This window comes from Pinus tabuliformis, chromosome 2_2 (assembly GCF_031772625.1).
Source record: "Pinus tabuliformis cultivar Carrire ecotype Pingquan chromosome 2_2, CPIR1, whole genome shotgun sequence".
Classification (NCBI taxonomy): domain Eukaryota; kingdom Viridiplantae; phylum Streptophyta; class Pinopsida; order Pinales; family Pinaceae; genus Pinus; species Pinus tabuliformis.
The window spans coordinates 464896053-464914064 of NC_142300.1; the positions used below are offsets into that span (position 1 = coordinate 464896053).

The window sequence follows — 18012 nt, forward strand, 5'->3', positions numbered from 1 at the left end:
CCAATGTACTTATAGACCTAGGGGCAGCCATTAATGTTATGACCAAGCAAACCATGGATCCAATTGGATTGGTCCATATTTGTCCTACTCCCACTGTGCTTAAACTGGCAAATCGATCTAAAATAAAGTTGGAAGGGGTGTTGGGTGATGTGGTCGTTTCCCTAGATTCTTGGGAATATCCCGCAGATTTCATTATGCTTCAGCCAAAGAACCCAATGGGAGGGCATCCCTTGATATTGGGATGACCATGGCTTGCTATGGTTGATGCTTATATCAGATGTCGTTCTGGTGATATGTATATTTACCATGGAGATTCTAGAAAGAAAGTCACCTTATATCCACCAACTAGATCCATTCAAGAGCTCTGAGACACTTTATGGTTAGACTACAGTAGTGATGAGGAGACTCGTCTCATTTCCTTGATACATCAAAATGTGAAGTCCTCACAGGAGGGTGAGATTCAAGACTTCCTGAACAATCTAGACACCATGCCTAATTTTGAGTCATTAAGTCAAATTTTTAGTCTATATTTTCAGGAAGGATATGACTCTCTACCTCCATCATCACCATCTCTAGTGACACCCTTGTGTACTCTTGAGCCTGATACTACTCTTGTTGAGATTAGTCTAGGTAAATCCTTGTATATCAGTTCAGACTTGGATCCTTCTCAGCAAGAGCAGCTTGTGAATTTGTTGCGAAACCATCTTGATGCCTTTGCATGGGGTTATAAAGATATGAAAGGCATCCCTCCTGAAACTTGTACACACCATATCTATATTCAGGATGAAGCCCAACCTGTCCAACAACCCCAAAGGCGAATGAACCTAGCTCTAAGAGAAGTTGCAAAGGAAGAATTACAAAAACTCTTAGATGTTGATTTTATCTATCCCATTTCTGACAACCAATGGGTCCCTTCATTAGTATTAGTCCCAAATAAAGATGGGAGATGGTGCATTTGTGTTGACTATAGAGAATTGAATAAAGGAACTCTCAAAGATTACTTCCCCCTTCCTTTCATTGATCAGGTACTCGATACCCTTGCTGGTAAGAAGTAATTTTCTTTTCTAGACGGCTTTAGTGGATATAACTAGATACAGATAGCACCCAAGGATCAAGAGAAAACCACTTTTACATGTCCATGGGGTACAATTTCTTATCGAGTGCTTCCCTTTGGGCTATGTAATGCCCCGGCTACCTTTCAAATGGCAGTCTTGGCTATTTTTGCTGACCTTGAATGAGTAGAAATCTATATGGATGATTTCTCTGTGTTCGGTGATTCATTTCAGGAAGCCCTCAAGAATATAGAAAAAGTGCTTTTCCAAGAATCTCATCTCACCTTGAGTGACAAGAAATGCATATTAATGTGCAAGGCGGAAGTGGTTCTTGGCCATTTTATTTCCGACAAAGGTATCTAGGTTGAGCCTGCAAAAATAGAAGTCATTTTGAGTCTTCCTATACTGAAAAATCAAAGGGAAGTGAGAGGTTTTCTAGGACATGTGGGCTACTATAGGAGATTCATTGAGAACTTCTCAAGGATAGCTACCCCCCTTTTCCAACTTTTGGCTAAAGATAGTGAGTTTTCTTGGTCCACAGCTTGCCAACAATCCTTTAAAACATTAAAGGAAAAATTAGTTCAGGCACTAGTATTGAGAGGACCAAACTGGTCCTTGCCATTTCATATTTCCTCTGACGTTTCAGATACTGCTATAGGCGTAGATTTAGGACAACAAGAAGACAAATAATCTTATGTTATTTATTTCATCAGTAAAAACTTGTCACCTACTGAACTCAATTATACAGTTACTGAGAAAGACTTTTTAGCTGTAATTTTTTCTATTAATAAATTTGGACATCATATTACAGGATATGAAGTTTTTGTACATACTGACCATTCCACTATAAGATATTTGATGAATAATCCATTAACTAGTGGTAGAGTGACTAGCTGGTTGCTATTATTACAGGAATTTAACATTACTATTATTGATAGACGAGGAAAGTCAAATGTAGTAACAAATTATATTTCAAGATTAAATAATCCTGATGAAGCGATTCTTGTCAATGATGATTTTCCTGACGAACATCTTTTTTCTATGTCAACAAAATATCCATGGTTTGTTGACATAGCTAACTATTTAGTCACCAGAAAACTACCATCTCACTTATACACTCGTGAAAAGCGGAATATCATTCAGAAAAGTGTTGCATATTCGAATCCAAGGAGACCTCTTTTACACCGGAGCAGATATCATTATCTGTAGATGTGTAATAGAGGAAGAGGTGCTTGATATCTGAAAATCTGCCCATGATGAACCTTGTGGGGGTCACTTCGCTGTTAAGCAAATTGCATACAAAGTGTTACGAGCTGGCTATTTTTGGCCTTCATTGTTCAAGGAAGCGAAACAATATGTCAAGCGGTGTGATAGTTGTCAGCGAATTGGCCAGCCTAATCAAACCAATGAAATTCCTTTATGTCCTCAGGTTATGATTGAGCCTTTTGAAAAATGGGCCATTGATTTCATAGGACCAATAAATCCTGCATCATCAAATAAAAAACATATTTTGGTTTGTACAGATTTTGTTACAAAATGGGTAGAAGCTAAAGCTATTTCTTTTGCTACTGAAAGAGTTTTTGTTCATTTTCTTTTTACTGAAATTTTTACTAGATTTGGTGTGCCTAGAGAAATTGTTTCTGACAATGGATCACAGTTTATTTCTAATCTGGTACAGGGTGTGATGGAGCATAGAAAATCTACACCGTACCACCCACAAGCAAATGGTCAGGTGTAGTCCACAAATAAAGTGATTGAGTCCATCCTCACAAAGACGGTAAACATGCACATAAAGGATTGGGTTGACAAATTACCGGAAGCATTATGGGCCTATCGAACCACTTGGAGAAACAACACAGGACACACACCATATGAGCTGGTGTACGGGAAACAAGTCCTCTTGCCGATAGAATTCCAGATCAAGACTTTCAGGACTGCAGTCCAATTGGGACTAGATCTCTATGAAGCACAACAACAGCGCCTTCTACAATTAAACAAGTTAGATGAAATCCGAAGGGATGTTGTTTAGCAGAACATCTTGGTTCAACAGCAGCACAAGAAGTGGCATGACAAGTCCATTCAGAAGAAGCAGTTCCAACCAGGTGATTGGGTACTCCTTTATGATTCGAGATTCAAACATTTTAAAGGAAAATTCCATACACGCTAGATGGGACCCTATGAGGTGGTCAAAGTGTTCAAAAATGGAGCGGTAGAAATCAAAACTATTGATGGACAGAATTTTGTGTTCCTCATAAACGGGCATAGATTGAAGGTATATTTTCAGCCCCTTACTAAAGGATATTTTACGCAATAAGTCTAAAAGCCATTTGAAAAAAAGTTGGTAGGTGGTAACACCAACTTGTTGAAGAATTGATTCCTTCTTGTCCTTATTGAAAAAAAAAAAAACATGACAAAAAAAAAGTATAAAAAAAAAAAATCCTATAATTATGAAAATCAGTTGATTGACATGATTGCAGAAGGATCGACCTGAAAACCAGCATGCTGGCAGGAAGATCAAAATTTTAATAAAAAGGGAATGTTACTTAATTTTTAGATACGCTGACTGCCACCAAGAAGAAGCAGGTTCATGGAACTGAGCACCTACCCAAGTTTGGGGTAACTAGCATGGACATTTTTATCCAAGTAAATGCTTACTTCCAACTGCAGTTATTTTTCTGCACCAGTGCAGGCAGATTTCAAGGCAAAAATGTTGTCTTTCTTCTATTTCCCATTTCAAAATTTCCCACTGGTTTCTTTTCTAAATTCCCTAATGAATTATCTTCCTCTTTCTTCCAAGAAACTACCCTTGCCCGATTTCGTAAAATCCCTTTTTTCCCTTGAATTTTTTCCCAAATCCCATTTTGTTTACCCCTCCTGGTGATATTGTTTCTGAAATCAATGTTGTAATATTCCTTCCCATTCTAAAACTTTTACCCCTTTCCCACTTCTTTATTCCCTCATAAATTGATTGCAAAATTTGATGTAGTCAATCCAAAAGGCATGTTTGAGAAACACCAAAGGATGGCGAATAATTTTTTCTTGTATAAAGAGGAATTTTTTTTAAGTCCAGCTACAGAAGTATGTCCTATCATATTCTCTGTTGGGTAAAAGTCTCTTGTGCAAGCATAGTAGTGCAAGCAGGTTTAGTGCAGAAACACAGCTGACTGTGAAAGCAATCTACACTATCCTAGAGTGTTTTATCAAAGATATTTATGGGCCTGTACTTTCTTGTATATGTGTTTATCTATTATCTCATTCCATGCTTTAATTGATACTTTGTTTCATTATTTACTAACCTAGGAAAAAATATTTAAAGTGCAAGATGTATAAGGTTTGAAATCTAATCTTTTTAATAAGTGTTGAAGTATGTCTGATTAAATTATGATGTTGACTATGGGATGGTACTATTGTCTGATAACCTGCATTCACCCTCCTTGAAATAATTCTACATTACCTAACCATTATTAGCTTGCCCGTAATCCGATCATTGTAGTCGTTGTGCCACTGTCGTCTATATCGCCATTACACCCAATCATTACTATTCACCCATAGCAGGCTGACACGAATCAACACTTGATATGGGGGTGTTGCTCCATCATAGCCAAGTGAGTGGGTCTAAAAAGACGGAGGGTGACGAACCTCCGGCATAAAACTCTCGACGAACGTTGGAGTCACTCAGAAATTCCTTCGAGGGTGTGATCAGAGAGGGTGAAGTGTAGTTCGAAATGGCACTTGTGAGGAGTGAACTCCGAGAAAACATAACTCAAACAAATATATGAAAATATAAAGAGTGACAACATTCTGATTAGGGGAATTTTGAGGTAGAAGATGGATCTCAAAGATAAATGTGTGTTAAAACATTAGAAGCAATAGTATTCCAAATGACAATATCATCTATATGGGTAAATAATTTTGGACAGAAAAGGCAAATGCTACATTTTATGTTATCATATTTTCGACTTATCTCCTCATATATATTTATTCAAATTTTAAGTGTGGGAAATGATTGGATGCAGAAATAGATTTTGCATCTAATGGGTATCAACTCGGCATAGATTTGAGGAGAACCTCACTGAGAAAAAATGAAAATACTTAAATAAATGTGTTTATTTCAAGAAGAACATTTTTTCTATGTATTTTTAATTTTTTTTTATGTTGTTATACTGAGAAGTATACAAATTGGATATTTGTAGGATGTGAAATTTAATTATGTATCCAATGAATGACTACACTTGAAATTTGAGGAAACATAAGGAAATAAGTCAAAAATATAATAAAGAAATAATTTATTTATTTTTCATTTAAAAATTCATTTATATTATTTTGTTACTTTCCTTAAGAATCTCATTTTATCCCTCAAATTCCCCTAATATATGATAGCAAAAATCACTAAATCACTCCTAAAATAATTCCTCCTTTACCTAGAATACACAACATGGTTTGCAATAGAAAAATAATACTAAAATGTGCATGGATTTTCTACAATACACATGTTTTCTTAAAAATGTAATTTTGATGATGAGTGGGCATTTTCCTTAATAATAGAAAGAAACCCAAAACTATAATAAAGGAGATAGATTCACATTTATGAGTATGTTTTTGGGCACTCTATTGTCACATTTTCAATTACCAACCTCATGAAAATAACACCCCAACTACACACAAATGTAGATCCATGTTAATTTTTTTTAATTTGATTTTTTTTTAAACTCAAATGCAATTGATCCTTTTCCATGTATAATAGATCCAGAATTAAAGTAAAATTGCATGTCAAATTCATATTACACATGAAAAATATATACATTTCCCTTATAATTAAATGTAGAAAACACCTATACATTGAGTAAAAAATGTATTTATTTTATATTTATATATATGGGGAGATTAAGAAATCTTTATATTAAAGTATTTTGTTATTACTTTTCAATATCACAGACATGTCAAGTACTTTTTATGTTCTTTATTATTTGATATATGGAGACAACTTTTAAATTATAAAAGATTATATATTTTTACTGAAAATAAATTTATTATATGATTTATATAAACATCTTTTCACATTATAATATTATAATTTTGTTAAAATTTGTTTTTTTTTCAAAAATATAAGCATAAGAATGTTTATATTTTTTTTGGAATCGAATTCAACACCACAAAAAAAACCTCCGAAATCTTAAAACTTAAAAATCGTAATCCAAATTTCTTCAACCTTTTGCTACATTTTTATCAAAATCTAACGTAAATTTCCACTATTCTCACAACTATATTATGTTACACGTATTTTATCTTCACCAAAGCAAAATTTGAAAAGGGTAAAACATATGTCAGTTGTCTTTATTTCTCAATCATTCATTAATACTTGATTGGAAACATGTTAAAAAAAACACAAACTGGATTCCATGTCAACGAAAAGATGAAATTCATATATTGATTTTGAAATTTTTTCGATATTTATCTAATTCCAAATTAAACTAAATCAACATAAAATTAAACTAAATCAACCATTCTAACAAATTAATGTAGTAATGAATGATATCTTGAAGTGGAATATTATGTTTATGTTCCCGTGATTGACTAAATTTAGATGTGTTTTCTTCTCTGGTTTTAAACAATTTATTTTAAATTTTATCGAAACAGCATGTGTATTCATGTAATCATCATTAAGGAAAAATTATATTTTCATATAATCATTACAAATGCAAATCGTTTTACAGTTCAAAATTATTGAAAACGGCATAAAATAACAAAATTTTAATGTAATCACTATTCACGCCATTCGTCATCGTAGGACTTAATTTCAACGTAGACGGCTGGCAAATCAGTAAAACAAAAAATTAGTGGACTAGGAGAGTGACATAGATATCTAAAATCGATGGACTTTTCCAGCGGAATGACTAGAAAAATTCTGGGATCTCTACACCGACGGGAAATTATTAGGCGTGGGAAAATCAGATCGACGGCGACCAAATAATTGGGATCAAAATCCTTATAATGAACGAAACAAATGAACGAGAAAATCATCTGTATCCTGGCAGTAGAACTTAGCACAGTGGAAGATCTCTAGGAGGCGCCTCCAGACTCAAAAGTTCGTCAGGTCCATTGTTAACCACAAAAACAGTGGCCAATCCCCATGTTATGTGCACATCCAAGTGGCAGTGCATCAGCCAAGCTCCTGCAATAGACGTTCACAATTACTAATATGCACATAGCATTCAGGACACTTCAGAATCAGAGACAACAGAAAAGGAAAGTAGAATACTGTGAAACAAATGCTCACCAGGATTGTCAGCAACGAATCTTATTGCAGCCCAGCCATTGACCGGAACGTTCACGGTGTTGCGCATGGGAGGATCAACCAGGTTGAATTTCTGAGGATCTGCTTGTGAATTATAATTGCCAAAACCTGCTCCCACGATGTAAAAGTCATAACCATGGAGATGGATAGGATGGCTTTCACCGGCAAATATATTCGTTCCCTGAAGAATTACTTGCACCGTTGTGTTATACTGAAGGACTTTCACTCTGGTGTCTTTCACTGGGGACCAGAGGGCTCTGCTTATGTTCTGAGCAGTATAATCGAACTGAACGGGAGGGTTATCGGGGAAGTCCGTCGTGAATACTCCTTTCTTGCCAAGTTGTTGAGCTTGAAGGATTGAAAACGACGTTGGCAGCACAAATGATATGTTATTCATACTTGCTGCAAATCTTGATCCATTGGGACCTCCACAAGACTGTCCTGGACAGTTGATCAATCCTAGACCGACAGTGTAGAACAAATTTTCATCCACGGTCTGAGGAACGAAGGCTGGATGGTCTTGTGAGGCCAAGCTTCTGAGACGATCAGCGAAGCTGGTCACAGTCTGCGTGTCGTTATAAAATGGAAGATTAGGCATGACTGAAGTCGATGTGGTAGAGCCTCCCTCGTATTCTAAAATGGCCGTGGTAGTCGTGTTATCGAAGGGAACTCCTTGCCCACTGGAATATGCACGAGCAGCCATGTAGTATCTACCTATACCCTGATCGGCAGTGAGAAGTACGTCTGTAGTTTGCCCGGGACCAAGCATAATAACATTGGTCTGCAGAGGCTTGGTATACGAAGCATCCACAGCCACAACGGTCATTGTGTGGTTAGCTACCGAGAAGAATAGGTCAGTATTCATTGCAGCATTGATGATGCGTAGAAAATTGGTTTCCCCAGCCTTCACCGAGGCAACAAAGGTGTCTGCACACATTACTTGCCATTAGCAGATCATTTTCCAGCATTAAATTCGCAAATAGACGAGAGATTTTCAGTCTATAAGATGCATCCATTGTTCGAAAAGCGTACCTGAACTGGAACATGGGTATAGGGCTCCTGGTTGTCCATTTATAGTAAAAGCATCTGAAACGTTTGGGGCAGCTCCTGTTCTCGTAGCTTGGTTCACAACGTCGATAGGGTTCCTATTCCACCATTCTCCTGTGAATGCAAACGGGGTTTAAATATTTTCATCCCACTAGGAATTGAAAGTGAATCAAGCACCAGAGAAAATTGTTCAAAGAACATAGAAAATATAACCATTGTAACGTACCTAGAACAATAGGAATCTCGCGATCGGGCCAGGTAAATGGATAATTGGTTCCTGGCCTTGGAGAGATGATCAAGGCTCCATAGACAGTAGCTCGAAGCCATGAACTGTGTGCATGCCACCAGAGGGTACCCTCTTGACCAGAGATGGTGAATCTATATGTGTAACTCCCTCCTGGCCGAATGGGGCATTGGGTTACAAATTCAGGCCCATCAGCCCACCCTGTGCGGAATTGGCGAATTCCATGCCTGCATGAAAAAACAAGTATGCGCTCCAACTGTTCATGTCTTTCCAGATATACATCTAGATATACTAAAATAATGTTTACTTTGACATTTATCAAGATTAAAAAGATTTAATATCAATCAACCGATTCAGCGGAATTCGGGGCGCACCAGTGAATAGTAGCATTATATTGAGCTTTGTTGTACACTTTGACTATAAGGGTGTCTCCGTTAGTAACATGGAGCGTTGGACCTGGGAACTGTCCATTCACAGTGATTATATTATGCGTTCCACAAAGCTTCTTGACAGACGTAGATTGAAGCTGAATTTTCAAAGAAAGAAAGTTAGTATTAGGTTAATAATATGATATGAACCATGGTATTCAAGGAATGTTAATCAATTACTAAACCAAAAAGAGATTACAATACTTGAAGAGATTACAAAACTTCGCCACTAATAGAGAAAGCAAGATATGAAGTTAAGAAAACGTACAACGAATGTGTGTCTCTGTATCATAGCCGAGGCCATGGCTGTCAAGAAGGTCAGGCATACGACCATCTGAACAAATCTGGCTGGGAACTGTCGTGCGAAAACATGTTGATTAAACGCCTCCATGGCAGATAGATTTTTCTAGGTAAATCTATCCAATACCAGAAGAGCCAGCAGAATATGTGATGAGCTCTATATATCCAAGAATCGGCAAGAGCACAATTTCTGTGCAAAACTACTATTCCTTTATACTGCACTTTTTCGACTTCAGCTTCGAATTGCACAAAGCACCAGTCCCGACTGATAGAGAGAAAGGATGAATAAACAATATAGAAGACATGGATTACAAAAGAACCGTGATGAGGTATTTATGGATGCAAATTGTGAAGTGGCCATTCATCTCAGTCTAATCTATGTTGAAGTAGTTAAAGGTTGTTGAAATTAGGCATTGAATTTGAGAGAGATGAGTATACGTGTATCCCACTTAGGAGGACGGTACAGCAAAGCAGTTGAACGGCACCAAGACAATTCTCCCTCCGCGCTCACCTAATGTCGGCCCCCCCACCACGAATTATTCAATCCTTCTGTCTTGTCAAGTCAAACAACACACAATTATTCTGTCCAGCAAGAATAACTTCCTGATGTCGCGGCCTCCAGGCAAGAATCATTCAATCCTGCTCTGTTATCGTGTCAATCACCGGAGAGAGCTGACGATGAAACTGAAAGTTCTCGTTCAGAAATTTCTTTTAGTAAATTCGAGGAATAGACCACATCTAAACGAACGACGGCGCTTACGCAATATAAGTATTGATCTGGCTACTTTACAGATCTGACTTTCGACTGCCTGGCTTTTGACTTTCGTTAACGAAGTGTTACGCGGTAGATTCATCGTTCCTTCCTGCATATCGTTTTCCATGACAGTTGCAAAATTCCATACTCCAACTAAAATATAAGATCCATATATTGGATATCAATCTACATTTCTTCCATCCAGAACACTCAAGTCACGTTTTAAAATCTTTATGCGTTCCATCCAGAACACGATTACATAAAAAATTTATTTAAATCAAAACCATTGGCGACCCTCTTATTTTTCTGAAAAAATTGTATTTTGACCAAACGCATTCAACGATCATCATATTTATTCACTTTAAAATTTGTATTTTAACCAAAAGAAAATCGACGACCATCTCATTTTTCTGCCTCAAATTTTTAAAACATACTAAAATAACACAGAATGAAACGAAAAAAAATTGAAGTCAACGCTGGTTTTTGAATATTGCTTCTCTGCGAAGACTTGAAGGAAGATGAAGCTCACACAGTGAAAGAAATATAAATATAATACGATGATGAACTTCACATAGTGAAATAAATATTTATATATACACTTTACAATCATAGCACTGCGATATGTTTTATTAGGAGTCCTCGGTGATAAATATATAAAATAGTCTTTCGTATTAGTTTCAAGTTTATAGACATTTTTCGAATTTATATATTTTATGTTTTTTAGTCCCTGGACGGAGGAAAACCATAAACTAGGTAGATTAATCCCTCAGCCAATAAAATGCTAAACTTTTTTGAATAATGTTTAAGCTTTACTTCGATCACATGAAAATTGTCAAGTAGGATGAGGTTTTAGAGAGTTATTATTAATCTTGTCGTTTTGTTTTATTACAAAAAAAACGAGCAGATACTTTATGAAATATATAGCTTTTTCAGGGTTATGTTAAAACACCTAGTAATGGGATGTGAGGGTGAAAGTGAAACCCTTTGAGAAATGAAAAATATTAGTGTTTAGGTTTATTATTATGGGTTTTTAACAGTTTTTATTTGATTTTATTTTAATAATGAATAATAAATAAGTGGTAGTAAGGATTTAATGTTTATGAAATATTTTAGAATATCTTTATTAATATATAAATTAAAAATAGAAATTTATTTATAAATAATTATATTTTTTTCTCTTTTAATTTAATTAAATAATTAAAAAATTTCTCTATTAATAGATGTCATATTAAATATAAAATGAAAATAAATATTTATAATTAAATATCTATAATTTATATATTGATTATTTTTATAATTAATAATAATAATCTAAAATAAATTAATTGGTTGGAAATGTGTCGATCAAATATTTTAAATGCGATATTTTCAGAAAAAAAATTCAATAACAAATTATTTTAATTTTATATATTATAAAATGTTTTAATATTTATTTAAAAAATTATATTTATAAACATTTATTACCATTTTATATAGATATATAAAATTATAATTTCAATTAAAAATTTATTTATAGTTTAAAATTAAAATATTTACTAAAATGTTTTTAGTAAAATGATTCTCTTTGATATTTTTAATGAAAATTCACATCACTCTCTCCTCTAAAGTAAAAGACTTGAAATCATCTCTCCGACCCTCATGAAATGGCTTATGCCCTGTGGCTGTGGCTTTTGCACTTCATCTTATCTAATACTTCTCAATGCAATACTTTGTCGTTATTTTATATCATACTATATCATATTTTCCTATAAAGTAGTTTACATCGTGGTTGGATGAAAGATGCATATTTGAGTGGATATATAATATTGTATTAAAATAGTGATTTGTTATCATTAGTGTATAAAAAAATTAATGTAAATTTATATGAAAATAGTTTAATTATTTTCAAAGTTTTAAAATATCATTGGAATATATTATGCGAAATTTTTTCATATTTTAACCATCTTGAAGGTCCATATTTCTATTAGTATTTTAACTGAGAGTTATATATTTTCGTCATAGGTCTAAAACCATGGGTAAATATATTGCAAAAATTATCCATGAATACCATAAATCACTATGGTAAAAACTAAAAAATATTTGTATATAGTAAAATCTGATTTTGTGGTTACATTTTTTTTTTTTCTTCAATCTCTTGAATATCATGGATGCATACTATAGTTTATCAAACCTATGGACTTGGAAACCATGAACAATAAAAAATAATTAATAATTGTGGTCAATTCATTGAAAAGGTGGATAACCGGCACCAATTTCCACTCATATCAGTCCTCCCCACTCGGGAAGGAATGGTCGTCATTGCATTGAGTTCCCCCATTGAACACTATGTGTAAGAAAAGGGAAGGGGGAATACTTAGCTAAAAATAATTGTCACCCATAGCCTTGATGATCTATTAAGGTCCATAGCGAAGTGGTTGAAGCTTTTAATGGGATGTTGTGAGGCACTCCTTTTGCAAATGTAACTAAAACTTGCCTCTCACCTGAAACTTATGTGGAACTCAGTCTTGATCATGGTGTTTCTTCTATTTGGTATTGGATTTCTCTAAAATATCATGGGCTTGTTGATGCATGTGTTGAATCCACTCAATTAATTTGATGTCTTTGTTGGCCTCAAATCGAACATGGGAGGATTTTCCATGTGTGGATGCAAGGGGTAGTGTTGCATCAATTGGACCACTTGGTTTAACTTCCAAGCCTACTTTAAAAGGGTTGTGTTCAGTCAAGCTATGGATGGTTCTATGTTTAGTTCTACTAAACATAGAGGATAATTTCATCCCATGCACATGGATTTTTTGAGTTTTACATGATGCGGAAGATATGCATGATCATCCTATTAACACCCTTGGTCTAGCCATCAGTTTGGGGATGGAAGGAAGTGGATTTGGTGAGCTTGGTGTCCAACGGTTACTAGAGGCTTTACCAAAAAGTGCTTATGAACCTACTATCTTGATATGATATGATGGTCTATGGAATCCTAGAATGTACCCACATTCATTTGAATAAGAGCTTAATAGTGGCCTCCACTATGATATTCTTTTTAATGGATGTCATAGTGGCCATTTTATAAATTTGATCAACAACCAAGAGAAAAAATCATTTTCCTACTTAGTTGAAGGAAGACCAAACTAGTAGTCCATCAAGATATATTCTTTGGGCATGTCGATAGTAGGTAGAGGCATCTATAGGCCTTGTTTCCTAGTGGCTTGTTTGGAAATGCACAAGTAGTATATGACTTGACATACTTGTTGGCATCTTATCAAAGTTTCGTCCAATATAAATACTTTTGTAGAATGCCCACTATCTTTTCAACATGAAAGTCGCATGGCATCTAACTATACTAAGTTTCCCAAATTAGGTTCGCATGCTCGCTTGAAGGAACATAGAGATGGCCTAGACAGTGTAACAGTCCATCCTAAAGATGAAATTTAGTGAGGACAATACCTATACTGAGCATTTGGTATGTGGTAGAGAAGTTAGGATTGCTATCATAGAATTGAGTCCTATAATAAATGAGTCACTGGGTCTTGTATTTCTTTTGCATGTTTATAATTAGTCTTCCATAGGGTGAGGAGCTCAGCCATATACACCCATTTTGAAGCAACTCTTGAATCACTTGATTTCATCATTTTCTAGAAGATAGTGGTGATAGATTGGCCCATTGTGTAGAGGTATGTCAAGGGTTAGATGGATTATATGCTTGACTCAATAGTGCAGAGGTACCTAAGTGGGTGAGGAGAATATGTATTTGTACTCTTCCATGAACTTATTCACATGCTTTTACTACATGGAGAGGCCATGTGTGGTGGTCATGGATGTGGCAATGAACTTCTATTCTCTTTCAGGTCGAATCAAGAAGAAGGAAACTTTTCTGATCTAGAATATGACCTTCCTGTATTTCATCGCAGAGATCAAAGAAATGGTAGTAGACAAAGCTACCACTAGTATCTTGTACACTTCTCTTCCAAAAATAAATAATGACTATGTAAGGTTTAGACTGATATACAACATAACTCTTTCAAAAGTGTGGTTGGCCTAAGCGAACATCACAAACTTCAACGGGAGAATATCACAAAATACCACATCCTTGAAGGGCTTTATCTCGTAGGGAAGGAAATAATTTTGGCTATCACAAAGATCTCACCCTCGGTAGAGACACCTGATGGTGTATGGTTGTGGGTGTGGGTTCTAACCACAGAGGTCGTTTATAGTTTTTGGTAAGCACATGAACTTGGGGAAGAACAAAAGAAGCTCATTTGAGTGCTTAAAAATAACTCGATCGAGCAATGTTTCAGACCTTGATCAAGTGATTCAAGGGCCTAAATTTTGTTCTATCAAGTAATACAACAAACCCTCAATCAGGCTCCTTTGTAACCCATGGTTACTTAGGGGCTCAACGGAGCTAATGGCTCAATCAAGCAATGGTTTCAAATTTCCCACCAAGCCAAATTGCGTGCGAATTTATAAAGAAATACTCTATCAAGCCCTCTTTTTTCTATAAAATCCCTGTGTGCAATGTGTGCAAATCACTTTTTAGTAGACCGTTGATTAAAGCACTTAGGCAAGGTGTGAAAGCTTGACCCAGCCACTCAATAGCTCAACCGAGAAGCCAACAAATTGACCTAGCTTCCTAGGCTTGAAAGCATTGCAAGATGTCCCGAGGTAGAGATAGGTTTTCTGCCATTTATAATTATTTTATTTTTTTCTTGCAAATAAAGGAATGAATTAAAAAAAGAATTAATTAATTTGAAATGAAAAGCACTAAGAAAACTACCAAAAGACTAATAAGAAAATCACATAAAACCACATTAACATATTATTACAATTTTTTTTAACATAAACAAATAATTTAACATGTTTTAAGAGTTTTTTTTCCTTAAAAGAATTCAATTTGTTTGAAAATATGTGAAATAACTTCTAATGTGTGAAAAGGCTTTATAAATAAAGTGTAATAAATTATCAAAAAAATTATATTATTTCAAATACTCTTAGTTTAAAAATTCATTGAAACTCTCTCTCTTATTTATAACATGAGACCAAAATATAACATAGGTTATAAATTGCATTTTTTATTTCCAATAAATATTTTTATTTATAAATATCATTTGCAAATTATTATATTTAGAAAAAAATTTGGGTACAAACAATATATGAATTTTAATAATAAACATAATCATATTTTTTAATTATTACTTTTTAAATAATAATAATTAATTAGAAAATATAATATTTTAATTTAGTATAAATTAATAATTATTTTTAGAAAATATTATTATTTAATTAATTTTTATTAATAATAATTAATTATATAATATATTTTAAGGAAATAAAAAAATAAAATTTTAATCAATTTATAATTATATATATATATATATATATATATATATATATATATATATATATATATATATATATATTTCCATGATTAATGGAAATTTTGTTTTTATATATCTTTTATATTTAAATAGTTTAAATCATTGAAATTAAAAAAAAAAATAGAAAAAAAAAATCAAGATTGAATTTTATTTTATTGAAAATAATAAATTCATTAAAATATTCAAATGTTTGTCTATTAACTTAGTCTTATTAAAAGTGTAGAACATAACTATATTAAAATGGAAATGTGATAAGAGGTACATTTTAAAAGTGGGGTTATGCTAATAGATACTTTAGCAAACCAGTATAATATTCTTTTGAAGATGGTTTATTAAACAATCCAATGATTTTTTTGTAGATACTTAATTTTGAAACTTTTCAATACTTATACAATGTGGGCATGGGTTGTTAACGTTAATGTTAAGGTTGGAGGTGTCTGCCTCAAATGGTTACATGTCTCGAAGAGATTCAAAAAGCGTAGACACCATTTTCTTCATTCACTCAAAGTGCATCAATATATGGCAACCTTGCTTCACGTGGTCCTTCGAGATAAATATGTATACATTTATAATTTGTTTGCACAACAAGAGGATATTAAGTAGATTCTCTAGAACATACACTTATGCTTGGATGAAATTGTGTCTAGATTAATGAGGGTTTAGAAATTTGTGCTCTTTGACTTGGATATTGATTTAGAGGAGTTGAATAATGCCCCTACAGTCATAAATGCTACCGCTACCATTTCCTCTCCTCCTACTATTACTTCTCCGCAATAAAACTCCTCTACCCTCTCTCCAGTCATTATCTTTGACTAATGTATCATCGATGGTCCCTGCACTCTTCAATAGGGGTGGTCGTGGGTATGGAACTTATGATGATAGTTTGTTATTCGCTTGGGAATCTCAATGGTCAACATGCTAATGTTTTTGTTATTGTATGCACCTTGTTTTTTCTTTCACCTAGATGGCATAGGATGAGCTTTCACTCTTCGCCATCCTCTAATGAAAACAATCATTTGTGAGTGATATAATGTATGTCTTTTGTCATCCTCTAGTAGACATAATTTAGTCCCTTTGGTTTTGTGTCTTTGATAAGTTTAGTATCCAAGTGTGTATCCATGTTTGGAATGGGTAGTAGGGTGGTATTTTGGGTGCACTTGATTGAAGCAATGGCCTCCTAGTGTCGAATTTTTGGAGTATGGGTTATGTAATACCTTATTATATTAATGAAAATCAGTTGCAAAATCTTACAAAAAAAATATTGTATAAGGTCTTTCCAACTAGTCATATATTATATTATTTAAATTCAAAAAAAAAAATAGAATTGTTTTGCATAATTTGATGTTTCATTGAATGTTTCTTGTGTGTCTAAAATGGGTTGTTGATTTTATAACAAGTATTGTTCATAAAATAAAATTTATATATTTGAAATATTGGATATAGTTCATCCATATATTCAATTAATTGATACTTTGACTAGGCTATGGACTTCATATAACATATGATACTTGAGAACTATTGATATTTTTGAAGAGATAGGAATAAAAATGAATAAAAAAATCAACATGATACAATATATAAAATATTATGACAAATTATCCTCTTTTCATGTGGTTCCGAACTATGTGATCTTATAATTACAATTCTAACAAACATTGTGCAGATCCAAGAAAATAATCTGAAATATGTCATTCATCTATATATATTTGTAAGTAGAATATAGAATTGACTTGAAAAAGAAATGTCTTATTTCTTATATGTTTCAAGTAGTTCCAGTTTTATGATTTAAACTCTTTGAATTGAATAAATTAGATGAATTAGATTTGACTAATACTTTTATAGATCCCTTTCTTATAGATTCCATTGAGAATAAAAGGAAAGAAGGAATTCATTCATCGTACTAGTATAGAACCTTAAATATTAGGCAAAAGATATTGATATCTTGAAAGCATTCTAAAGAAATCCTCAACTTAAGGTGTTACCAAAAAAAATAACATTAATTGTTAAATTTTCTAATAATAATATTCAATGATATCATTAACTTACATCAATAATATTCAATGATAAAAAACAATGGTTAACTCCTATGAAACAATTCCTCTAAAACCTATTAACAACTTCTTTTCCTGAAGAAAATATGTTCTAAGTGTTTTTTTTGTTCTTTACATCATCCTCAATCAAATTAAAAAAAGAGATCATATTTTCATATAAAAATGATTTTGTTCTTTACATCATCCTCAATCAAATTAAAAAAAGAGATCATATTTTCATATAAAAATGATTCATATCGAACAAACGAATATTATTATGGATAATCATTCAACTTTTTTCTCATTCACAACACTTAGTGTTTTTCCTCCATTAATTAAAAGAAAAACTCATTCATATTAAAAAATATATATATATATAAACTAAGATAGAAGGCGGACGGAGAGCAAGGCGATTAGGGTTCTGAGAAACTCTGTGACGGCGCAGACGGCAACCCACTGGATCCACTCAAGAACTGGACCAAGAAACCTG

The 18012-nt window shown here is 33.5% G+C and overlaps 1 protein-coding gene across 1 annotated transcript; it reads right to left on the reverse strand.

Moving 5' to 3' along the window:
• Positions 1-6798: 6798 nt before the first annotated feature.
• LOC149193318 (laccase-12-like) lies at positions 6799-9677 on the reverse strand. The gene is made up of 6 exons (XM_089406571.1): positions 9335-9677; positions 9013-9164; positions 8621-8865; positions 8380-8508; positions 7330-8274; positions 6799-7224 (listed from the first exon to the last, which is right to left on the reverse strand). The coding sequence occupies exons 1-6, from the start codon at positions 9455-9457 to the stop codon at positions 7094-7096; spliced, it is 1725 nt and encodes a 574-aa protein (XP_089262697.1). The 5' UTR covers positions 9458-9677; the 3' UTR covers positions 6799-7093.
• Positions 9678-18012: the final 8335 nt, after the last annotated feature.